Source organism: Pseudonaja textilis, chromosome 3 (genome assembly GCF_049901715.1).
Source record: "Pseudonaja textilis isolate UNSWEBS1 chromosome 3, rPseTex1.2, whole genome shotgun sequence".
Lineage (NCBI taxonomy): Eukaryota > Metazoa > Chordata > Lepidosauria > Squamata > Elapidae > Pseudonaja > Pseudonaja textilis.
Window position 1 is genome coordinate 81,086,301 of NC_141992.1, and position 12,221 is coordinate 81,098,521.

The following is a 12,221-nucleotide window of genomic DNA, read 5'->3' on the forward strand; positions in this document are numbered from 1 at the left end:
AACTAACCAAGATAAACTACCCAATCATGTTGCCTTTTTCAGTTTTCCATAACAAAATTATCCTTGCTAAAATAATAAAACGAATTAGTATATTCATGTCTAATCTTTACTTCAAAATAACATAGAGGATTGACTTATAAAACCTGTGTTACTGTATTGTACTTAATCATGGTTAATTTTGTAAAATAGTAGATTAGTTCTGATATTAATCCTACCAGTAACACTGTAATATTATCAGTGTTTTCAGTGTTAAAGTCTTCTGAAATGAGTGGGAGTAGTTGAAAAGACTATACATGCTACAACTTGTAATATGCATGCTAAGCAGTAAATTATATTGGGCTTTGTGAGATTTATTTTAGAGTAAAGATAATTATATTGCCTAACTCATTCAGTAGTCCAATGGAGCACAAATTTTTAATACTGCTTTTTATTGCATTCTTAGATTAACAATTGTTTGTTAACAATAACATTTTTTAATATAATCAAATAGTATTATCCTGAATCTTTACATAAGCCAATTGATTTCCCGTTGTAATTAGTCTCTCAAAATAGCTGAGGGATTATGCTCCTACTAATGTAAGTCCCTTTTCATATTTCACCACAAATAAACACATTTGTTTTTCCTCCCTAAAAAAAGGTACAAGTTACTATGTCAATTTGTAAGATAATGATGGCACTTTACAAATTATTTCAAAAAGCCAACAACCTCAGCTATTAATGCCTTTTTAGGACAGATATATTTTCTCTAGATAAGAGCTCCGATGTACCCTAGGGTGGACATAGGATCAGTCATTAAAACTTTAATTCAAGTCACACTTTAAATAAATTGCTTGATAATTTTTCAACATTTGATTTATAGTTACTAGCATGCATTATAGAGAGGCCACTGGGTACTAATATATTATTTTGTGCATTCTCTCATTCAAGACAGGAAAGCTCATTTTTCAAAGCTTCAGAAACCAAATTCTCATCAAGCTACTTGGAGGTTTGGCTGTGTTTTTTCTTGAACTATATCAAACACCTACTTACTCTCAGGTTACATAGGAAATTAATATGTTGTTGTGATACCCTTTTTTTCAGTTTAATCATGTTCCATCTTATCCTCTGTTTTAAAGTCAGAAAGTACAATTAGCACAAACTGTCTCCCATAGGTCAGGGAGATTATATGAAATTATGCCAGTGGTTAAATGTACTACTGAGTGATTGGCTCTTGTCCGTCTGAATCTCCAATATTGTTACTACTTGACACTGCAAAAGTGCACTAAACTGTATTCTAAAACTCTCTAAGGTCCAACTATATAGTTTAAAATTAGGGCAAGAAGGTGGTCTTCTGGAGCACATTGCTTATAAATACAGATAATGCTACAAAATACTCCATACTTGATAGCACCAGTTGCTTCAGTGTATACTGATCAGTAATTTAAATTGATGTTTAGAAAAATAATTAATTAAAGGTGGCTTTAATTAACTTGAACTCTGTTAAACAGTTTACTGTTTGCTATAGTGTTCAAAAATGAATTTTAAATTTCAAAACATTTCTCAAATCTCAAACAACTGCAGAATATATTAAGATAGTGTGAAACCATATGCTTTAATAATAAAGTTTATTAAATTTAATGAGATTAAATGAATTACTGTATTTATAACTATGAATTGTAAATAAACCTTTTTTTCTAAAGCTTTTCCATTTTTTTCTCATTTTACGATAAAAAGTTAATACTAATATTTTATGTTTAAAATCTCAGAGTTGAATACGTGAACTGCCACCATTCATACACTAACACACGGAATTTCAACTGAGTGTTGCTGAAAGTTCTGTAACTCTTGTTGATGAAATATGGAGATTTCCCTTCTCACCAGCCACCTAATCAACAACAAAATATGGTTCCTGAGTGTAAATCTGATATGTCAGATTTGATTTACTGTGTTTGACATGTTTTGAAATATCTGAGGAGTTTAAAATGGGATGTGCAAATCAACATTTGCTATTACACTCATCAACCTATGAATAAGCTTTTGCTAAACAGTACCTCTGTGCTTGTATAATATTCTAGAATATCAAGAACATAATGACGTTGCATTGATGGGGAAAATAAGCAGTTCTCTGCAATCTCCCAATATGCCAATAAACAAGCCAGCAGTAAATTAGGATATATGCTATTCAAAACAAAATATGTGTTAGATGAGTAAGTGGTAAATATCATTAAAAATATGTTGGATGATGATTTGATTAAGTTCAATTTAATATATTACAATATAAGATAAACTTGAGTCCATAATAATAGAGAGCATATGTGAAGTTAATGTAAACCATAGATTTCCAATTATTTTGTTTTTCTTACAAATTTTCCCTTCTCACTTTGTATTTGCAACTATGATTCATGCCCTTGTTACCTCACAGTTAGACTACTGCAATGTATTTTATGTAGGACCGAACTTGAAAATGACTTGGAAGCTGCAACTGAGCCAAACTGCATCAACCTAGCTATTAAAAAAAGGGAATGGATTTAGTAGCAAAAGACTCATACTCACTTCGTTGGCTGTCAATAGATTTCGGGGCCCAGTTGAAGATACAAACTGTAACTTATATAATGTATGACACAGTTCAGCATCTGTACATGTCTCTGGAATAGAATCAGTCATCCTATAATACCGCTCCTAGAAAGGTGGCAAAGGGTCTCCCATTTGCATGATGTGAAAGGAGTGGGAACCAGAAGTGTATATTCTCCCACTCTGTGGAATATCTTGATCCCTGAGATGCAGAGCCTATTTGTTTTTCCTTTGCAAAAAATTTAAGACCAACCTGGTCCAAACACTTTTCAGCAAAGGTGGTGAAACTAGACTATTATTGTAATGTCCTTTTTAATTAGTGATTGTCTAACTTTTATTTTGACCATACTAAGGATACTATATAGACCATCTTGAGTTGCTAGAACTAAAACAGAACAGATAGGACTAAATAAATACACAAATAAATAAATAAATAAATATTAGCGATGTTTCTGCAAGTATCCATTGTCAAGAGCTGAAGGGTGATTTTTCTCATTGGAGAAGCACATTTTCCTAAATTGTATTAAAAGAAAAATTGAGAAAAGTTAAAATGAACTGATTAGTAAAGAGGGTCTTGTGACTATCCACATGTCCAAAATTCATTAATGCTTTACCTCTCAGGGGTTTTTAATAGCATAAAATTTGTCTGTTACATGATAAAACGCTGAAAACAGATCAAAGTCCCAATACTTGGGTCAGGGAAACAGAATACTGGCACATTTTTTTTAAAAAAAATCTCCCTACTATTTCCCATGCAAAGATGCTGAAATTTGGATATTTAAAAAGTTCAAAACATCTATACCATTTTTATACACAGTAAGAAGCAATAAAAACAATCAGTTAAGAAAAAAGATCTTCAAGCTCAAATTCGTATTTGTATGTAAAACTAGTCAATGAATCTCAAAGATCCTGGTCATGCACGTAAGGCAGTAGAAAAAGGAGTAAAATGTATAGATCCAAAATGAGTAATTTGCAAAGCAGATAAGATATGAACACCAAATATTAGGGAAGCCGAGAAACATGCCAGAAATGTTGCCGTATTAGCAGAATGTAAACAACCTGACATTCACAAGCATTAAAAACGTATCATTTTAAGAAACCTGAGTGAAAATTTACAGGAATATAGTGCTAAAATTCAATGCTTAGGACACCCTGCCAAGGCTGCCAACATATGCAGCATGTTGTTGCTGTTTCTGACTCCACACAATCCACGTCTTCGGATGAAAAAGTTTTTGGAGATCCAAGCAGTGTGTTATCGGAAATCCTAAATTTAAGAAAGGTAACTTTATATTTCCTTAAGAGGAACTTTTTATAGCAAAAGTGTCCATTGTTCTTTTAACGTACTCCGAATTGCTATTAAATGTTCTTCTTCGTGTTGTCAGATTTCCCATTTTTATGAGTTTTGGCTTCTTCTTGTCCAATGAGACGAATAACCTTGTAACATCCTCGTGTAATTTTGACCATCCACATTAAGTTTATAATATCCAATATGATACTGGAGACAATCCAGGCCGTTTGAGCTACAAATCCTAATCTGTAGTAGGCTTCTGTTCCAAACTCAGAAGCCATACTGTTGTAATAAATTGGAATGACTATGATCCTCCCTAGGAAGAACATGATGGTCATTAGCAGTCCATTTATGATGTTAGCTTTTGAAGCTTTAGAATACCCCAATGCTTCAAAAAACCACCTATAAGAGAAAAAAGATTAACAGAAATCAAAACCAGAAAGGTACAGTAATATTAATTTTATCTCAGCAAAGTCTGAGACTGTGCTGTCCCAGCCAGTCTATGGGAATTGGATAGCTACTTAGGAATTATGAGCTGTCCCCTTAAGGGAATGCATCATGGTAAATGTAGTTAAAGGTATCCTGGGAAATGCAGTTCATGTCACGTGGCTACATCTGTAATCCTGATTGGTCACTAAATTGACCCTTGAAGGTTGGGGGAAGTTTCCCTCCATTCTTGCCTGGACTTATGAACTGATAGTAGCTTTTTCTACCGCTACGAGATGGGTTAGGAGATAACCATCTTTTACCTACAAGGCAGATATACAAAGGATTGGTCATAAAAGAACTTCGTCACAAACGTGAGTTATGAGGATACCTGATGAACCAATAAATGTTCTTTGTTATGGACGTCTTGTTGAGTTATCACTCCGCTTCTGTACAGTTTATAAATCCACCTCTGTACAGGAGACAGGAAAGAGACCATATCTGCATATCTGCATTCTATTTGCTTAGAATGGGCAAGAAATTTGGCTGCCCTGAAATCTGGCTGCCACCACAATGCCATCCTTACCACATACTTGGAAAAGTCTCATGCAGCATAGCTATCTCCAAAGATTTAATGGGGAACTTGCTAAGGGGCATGACAGGCAGTTCCTTGGCTGAAATTCCAGCCCCACTCATCAACCTGTGAAAAGCCCACTCCAAGTTGTATACATAACACTTTGGTTCCTCCAAAATTGCAATCATTTTGTTTCTTCTCTCCTGTCATATCGTCAACTAATTGAACTGTTTGTTGTTTTGTTTTGTTTTAAATCCTTGAAACTATGAGTTGACTGATTATAGTGAAAGGTTTTGTATCTGTTTGCTGCCATCTAATGATCTTTGTAGTGAACTGATCATCTGGATTTGGACAGCAATTGGATAGGGGGTGATGAAAACCTGAAGTTTGAGAAATGGGTTCTGTGGGGAGCTGTAAGCTCCCCAAGAATATTACTTGAAGAGGTAGTAAGGAGCAAAGCTCTTGTGAACTGTAATAATTGAGAAGAAAATTCCCTGTCAAGGTGAGCTACAGAAATTTGAAAGATAAGTTCTTTCCATTACACTTCGAATTACTTGTGAGAATCCAAGAACAGGTTAGTCAATTTCAGGACTTGAAACTCCATCAACCAATTGACTAATCCAAAGGGGGAAGGGTGTGTGCAGAATGGCTGTAGAAACCAGGGTTCCAATTTACCTAACAGCTCAAAGAGAACTGAGGGATAGCAGACAGATCTGAGACTGGAAAGAAGAGGTTGATCCAACAGACAACTAGCAGCAGTAAATGGAACCAAAAGATTGTCATTGCCGGACATGTTCTCCCACATGCATCAATGCACTTGGCACTGCCCACATATGTTTCAAGGATAAGAGAGATAATAGTAGATTCTAGTAGAATAAAGATTCTTAATCTGCATTAGTGCTGCCTCAACTGCAGTGGAGCAATGATCTAAAGTATATTTTCTTAGTTGATAATGTATTCTCTACTCTTGTTCTTTGTGGTAAATAAGAATAAACAGAAGCATAGAAATGAACCATTAATTCTAATCAATAGATGATATGAATAAATGAACAACAAGACAAAAATATTCTATTTCAGCACAGATACTAGAGAATGCATAGATGTAGGAAATGGGCATTGGTCCTTACCTGATACGCCCTTTCTCGTCGAGCTGCGTAGAGCATCCAGAGTGGGAGGTGCTCCAGTCTTTGCTCTCACAGGCTGAGCTATAATTGAGGAACGCTCCTACTCCTCCACGTGACTCCTCCGTAGCGTTCCCCAGTTTTACGAAGACGAGAAGACAGAATTGCATCCCCTCATCTTAGTGTTTGAACAACTCTCAACTATAAACTGCTTGAATCATTGGCCGAAACAGGATTCCCCACCAGACGGACAAATTAGGGTGGGGCTGGATGCTCTACGCAGCTCAACAAGAAAGGGCGTATCAGGTAAGGACCAACGCCCATTCTCCATAGAGCTGCTGCGAGCATCCAGAGTGGGACATACCAAAGCATGACCTGTCCTACGGGAGGGACTCCATCTGGGCCAGAATCTCCTCTGGGTCTCTAACCACTTGTTGAAGGACTCGCCTGCCAAAGGATGCTTCTACTGAAGCAAAGACATCAATTTTATAATGGCGAATAAAGGGAGACGGAGACGCCCATGTGGCTGCTCGGCAGATATCAATTATCGGAGCCTGGGTAGCCCAGGCTGCTGAGGTAGCTGCACTCCTTGTAGAATGTGCGGTAATTCCACTAGGAACAGGAAGCGCCTGTGTTAAATAGGCCTTGGAGATTGTAGCTCTGGTCCAACGGCCTACAGTAAATGGGGATACTCTGAAACCCAGCGTCTTTGGTTGAAATGACAGGAACAATGACTCTGACTTCCTGAAAGGAAGAGTACGATGAATATATATATGAAGCGCCCGTCGGACATCAAGAGTGTGCCACTGCCGTTCCCTTTCTCGAGAAGGTCTGGGGCAAAAATTAGGCAGGATAAGTTCCTGTGATCTGTGGAAAGCGGAGTTGACCTTGGGTAAGAAGGAAGGATCTGGTTGCAAGACCACCCGGTCAGCGTGGAAAACGCAGAGATCCTTTCTAACGGATAGAGCTGCTATTTCAGATATCTGTCTTGCCGATGTGACAGCTACAAGGAACACCACTTTAAACGTAAGGAATTGCAGAGACGCCTCCCTCAGGGGCTCAAAGGGAGGTTTGGTCAGTGCCGTGAGCATCTTATTAAGGTCCCAAGTCGGGTATCTGTGGATCACAGGAAGGTGCAGATTGGTGGCACCTCTAAGAAATGCTCGGATACGCGGGTGGTGCGAGAGCGAGCCAGAAGAATTGCCAGAGACAACAGTTGATAACGCTGCCACCTGCCTTCTCAAGGTATTGGGGGAGAGGCCCCTGTCCAGCCCATCCTGTAGGAAGGCCAAAATTTGTGCGATTGATGGGGAAAGTGGATTGATGAGTGACTTGTGGCACCATTTACAAAAGCTGTTCCAGGTGGCATTGTATATGCGGGTGGTCGAAGGCCGTCTTGCTGCCAGAATGGTACTGATGACCTGATTGGACAAGCCTTCCTTTTTTAGATGGTCCCGCTCAACCTCCAGACAGTTAGCTGAAGCCACTGCGAGTTTGGATGCTGAAGAGGTCCCTGGGATAGAGAGACCCTGTCTGGCGGAATCCTCCAAGGAGGGGCCACCGAAAGGCTGTGAAGGTCCGCAAACCACAGTCTCCTGGGCCAGTACGGGGTGACCAGTAGAACTTCCGCCCTCTCGAGGATCAACTTCTGGATCACTTTGGGGATCAGCGGAAAGGGAGGGAAGCGTATAAGAGCCCTGTGGGCCATGGGCAGTGTAGGGCATCGTGATTCTCCGCTTCCTGGGTGGGGTAGCGTGAGAAGAATCTGGGAGTCTGGGCGTTGAGCGGAGATGCGAACAGATCCAGCAGTGGATGACCGAATATCGCTGAGGCCTCCTTGAACAGGGAGGGGTGCAGGCGCCATTCTGACTGGTCTAGGGTGGCCCTGCTCAACCAGTCTGACTGAACGTTTGAGACCCCCGAGATATGGTCTGCCCTGATGGATAAGAGGTTGGACTCTGCCCAGCGACAGAGCCACTCGGCCTCTTTCATGAGTCGAATGGAATGTATGCCCCCTTGATGGTTGATGTGAGCCTTGGTTGTAATATTGTCCATCAGGACCAGTATGTGACGCCCGCACACCTGAGGGTGAAACGTGCGTAGAGCTCAGTAGACTGGGTGGAGCTCCAGCCAGTTGATACTGCAATGTTGCTCGAGTGTTGACCAAGTGCCCTGGGCTGAAAGAGAATGGACGTGAGCCCCCCATCCGGATAGGCTGGCATCTGTAGTGAGAACGACTCTTTGGGGCTCCTTGAAGAGATGTCCCTTGTTGGTAGCAGGCCTGGTCCACCAGAGGAGCGAAGCGAGGACCTTTGGAGGAACTTTCACCACGGCTCTTGAGTTGCTTCTTCCGGAGCGTTGATAGGGTAGCAGGAACCACTGCAGAGATCTGGTATGTAGACGGGCCCAGGGAACAATGGATATGCATGAGACCAATTTGCCAAGCAACTTTGATAGACTCAGTAAGGATGCTTTTCTTGCGCGTCTAACCTCCCTGACGGACTTCCGGATGCTGAGAAGCCTCTCAGGGGAAAGAAAGACCTTACCTTTAACTGAGTCAATAACTGTCCCTAAGTGAGCTATCCGGGTGGAGGGGGAAAGTTGGCTCTTCTCCCAATTTACGAGAAGACCATGGGACTGAAGAACCGAGAGAGTGGTTCTAGTGTCCCTCTCAGATTGGTCTTTGGTAGGGGAGAGGATGAAGATATCATCCAGGTAGCAGTGAATGCGGATGAGGAAATTCCTGAGGTGAGCCACAAGGGCTGCCAGAACCTTGGTAAAGGTCCTTGAGGCAGAGGCTAGACCAAAGAGGAGTGCCATCTACTGAAAATGCTAGCCGTTGTACCAAAATCGCAGAAATTGAAAAAACGAGGGATGAATAGGGATGTGAAGGTAAGCTTCTGAAAGGTCAGTGGAGGTGAGCCAGTCTCCCTCCCTGGTGCCCTGAAGTATAGACTGAAGAGTATGCATCTTGAACTTATGACGGACAATGTAACGGTTAAGACTCTTTAAATCTAGAATGGGTCTCCAGCCTCCGGAATGCTTAGGAACCAAGAAAAGGTGGGAGTAAAACCTCTTTCCTCGCTGCGAGGATGGCACAGGCTATATGGCCCTGATCTCAGAAAGGTATTTAATCACAGCTTCTACGAGAGCACGCTTGGTGCGGTCTCTGGAAAGGGGGGAAACCATAAAATGCTCCGGAGGAGGAGACTGAAACTCAAGGGAGAGGCCGAATTTGACAGTGTTCCTGACCCAATTATCGGAAGTGGATGATTCCCATTGGCCGGCAAAAAATTTGAGGCGGCCGCCAATGGGATGGATAGTGGTGGAACTATCTGGGGCGCCGGGACGATTTACTTCTTGCGCCCCGGAAAGGTCTCCTGTAACTGGCCCTTCTCCTATTCCTGTCACCCGGGTCGCCCCGGTCCTGGTAAGCTGGGCGAAAGGACGGGGATCTCTGGAACCTGGGAGAGAAGGTTGATTGATATGGGGTGCGAAAGGAGCCCCTTCGAAAGGGCTGGGACACTCTGGACTCCTGCCTGCAAAAAAGAGATGGGAGGAATTTCTTTTTATTGCTGCTTTCCATTAACAGTGGTTCCAGGGCCGGGCCAAATAATTTGCCTCCCGAGATGGGAGCAGAAGCCAATTTAGCTTTATTCTTGATGTCTGCTTGCCAGTGTTTAAGCCAGAGCAGACGTCGGGCTGTAACGTGTGAGGAGATGGCCCGGGAGGAAAACTTCACAGAATGAAAGGTGGCATCGGCCGCATATTCTGCCACAGCTGTAAGCTTGGCAATGTCCTGGTGAGCCCTGGTGTTAGATGGGGGGACATGCTGCTTCAACTGGCGGAGCCATCTGATGGAAGATCGAGTGAAAAAGGATGCGGCCGTGGCTGATCGAATGGCCCAGGCATCGGAAAGATGAGCCCGGCGTAGCGCCATCTCGGCCCGTTTGTCCTCTGGTTTTAAGACTTCCAGGGTGTCAGTTGGATTGGAGGATGATGCTAATCTAACTATGGGGTCATCCACTTCAGGCGTGTCTAACAAGGAAGAGAAATCCATATCGAGATTAAAAAATCTCTTGTCCTGACTGGAGGGGGGGGGGCGATGAGGCCAACTGTTTTGTTACTAAGTCGGTGAAAATGGGTGGAGTGGGAATAACCTCGGCCTCTACGACTGGCTGCTTGAAGATAGAGTCCTCTGGGTCTCTGGGAGTTGCTGAGGAAGAGCCAGAGGGTGACTGGGACATTAGGCCCAAAATGTTCTTTGCCTTGAATAGCAAGGACTTGAACAGATGGGGTTTGAATAGGCCTACGAAGGTGGGTTGATCCGGAGAAATCCCCTCGTCCTCAGACATCTCTCCTTCCATCGGTTCCACCTCTGAAAAGGGTTCAGAGTAGTATAAGGACCCCCTATCCAATCCTTCCTCTTCCCCGAAGTGTAGAAGATCCATATCCTCTTCCTCCTCCTCCTCCCCTTCCGGAAAAGGGATCTCCCCTTGAGAAAGTACCTGACCATGGCGATGCTCCGGTCTGGGGAGGGATCTTCCAGAAGCGGATTCGACCTCGTGTGCCATCATTTGAGAACCTGGTCTGGACAGCTGCTGGATACCTTCCGCAATTCCCTGTCGGATGGCCAGTTGCATCCACTCCTTGATACTGTCTGGAATAATGCTCGTGGATGGTTCCTCTGGGCGCAGTCCAGCGGCGGTAGGTGTGAATGTAGGCTCAGGTACCCGAGCGGCTTTGGGGCTGCGAGTGGGCGAACTGCGTCTAGAAAGAGAAATCTGTTCTGGCAGAAGATGAGGTTGAGCGGAGGTAGAAGGGGTGGGTATATTAGGGACTGAGGTTACAGATTGAGAGTCCTTTGAATGCCTGTCAAATTCCTTCTCCAAGGCTTTGTGGCGCCTTAGGGCATCCCTCTGAGAAGCCTTGGAGGACTCCTTGGCCTGCCTACGCAGATGGTGTGTCTTAGACTTGGCCTTCAAAGAAGGTCCTCTGGGATTGTCCTCTGCCATAATAAGGAAGGTGAGAAATACAGAAAGTAGACTCAAAGAAGCGGTTGGCACGCCTAGGAGTTTGACCTACAACAAGGCCAGATATCCTATAGTTGAACCGCGTCCCCCCTTTGGAAAAAAAATTATCGTAAAAATATATTAACTGTTTTCTGGGTCTATTGCGAATATTAACTATATTTATTTTATTTTATCTTAATTTTTGGAGGGGGGGGAAGAGGTGGGATCAATTGGGACTTACCAGATCCGTATGATTATAGACAATAGTTAGAATGAAGACCAGAAACACAGGTACTTAAAAAAGGCCAATGAGTCGAATGAACGCTGAGGCCACAAAAAAACTGAGAAAGAATTGCAGGCAAAAAAAATTAAGCAGGGCCTCCTGAGGCAACCTCCCAACAAAATGGGAGGAATTAACAAGGCCTTGAACCTCGCCTCTATATACTGCTTTGGGAATAGCCAACAATAACAAAGATAAATAGGGTAGCAGGGCTAGGAGTCACGGTACCCAGTTATAAAGGCACTAGCAGGCCTTCCAGTCCGGCTCTGTGCCTCCAAAGTCACCGCAGCTGAGATAAATTACAAAAACAAAATGACGGCCGTCCACAAGGCACACCCAAAGTGGCGTCCGGCCACAAGGCACACCCAAAATGGCGGCCATCCACAAGGCACACCCAAAATGGCATCTGGCCACGAGGCACACCCCAAATGGTGTCCGGAACCGATGCAAACTAACAGAAGCAGAAGAAAAAACGCCACCTCAATTGAAAAACCAGATAAAGTGCTGAAGCAGGAGGGGCGGAAGGGAGCGAGCTCACCTTCTAACGAGCGTTCTTGGGGGGAAGGAACAACTTTATAGAGCGCTATAAATAGCGTGAACAGCAAGCCGCTGCCTGAGAGCAGCCTGGCTTAAAACGGAAGGCAGGGAGAGGGGGGGGGTAGCCTAAAAGGCTGTTAGGCTCCCCTTTTCTCCCCCTTGAGGGGCGAAAAACGTCCCACTAGATAGGTATCAGGCACACCAACTGCGAGGGACCAAAGGAGAAATAAAGGAAATCAAACCTGAATTATTTTTAGAAAGTTCCTGGATCGGCCAAGGAAGAGCTGTAAAATGCTGCCTGTCTCTTACGAGGCTGAGCTAAAACTGGGGAACGCTACGGAGGAGTCACGTGGAGGAGGAGGAGCGTTCCTCAATTATAACTCAGCCTGTGAGAGCGAAGACTGGAGCACCTCCCACTCTGGATGCTCGCAGC

General features: G+C 43.1%; 2 protein-coding genes across 3 annotated transcripts in view; both read right to left on the reverse strand.

Moving 5' to 3' along the window:
* Nucleotides 1-3,405: 3,405 nt before the first annotated feature.
* TLCD4 (TLC domain containing 4) overlaps nt 3,406-12,221 on the reverse strand; it is a 39,060-nt gene continuing 30,244 nt past the window's right edge. For both annotated transcript variants that reach the window (XM_026700126.2, XM_087930190.1), the window contains exon 7: nt 3,406-4,240. In XM_026700126.2, the coding sequence (XP_026555911.1) occupies nt 3,907-4,240 (334 nt within the window). In that variant the 3' untranslated portion in view covers nt 3,406-3,906. The remainder of the gene's footprint in view (nt 4,241-12,221) is intronic.
* Nucleotides 9,291-10,974, reverse strand: LOC148126185 (uncharacterized). The gene is given in 2 exon segments (XM_087928701.1): nt 9,291-10,062; nt 10,064-10,974. Coding segments are annotated over 2 exon segments (1,683 nt in total).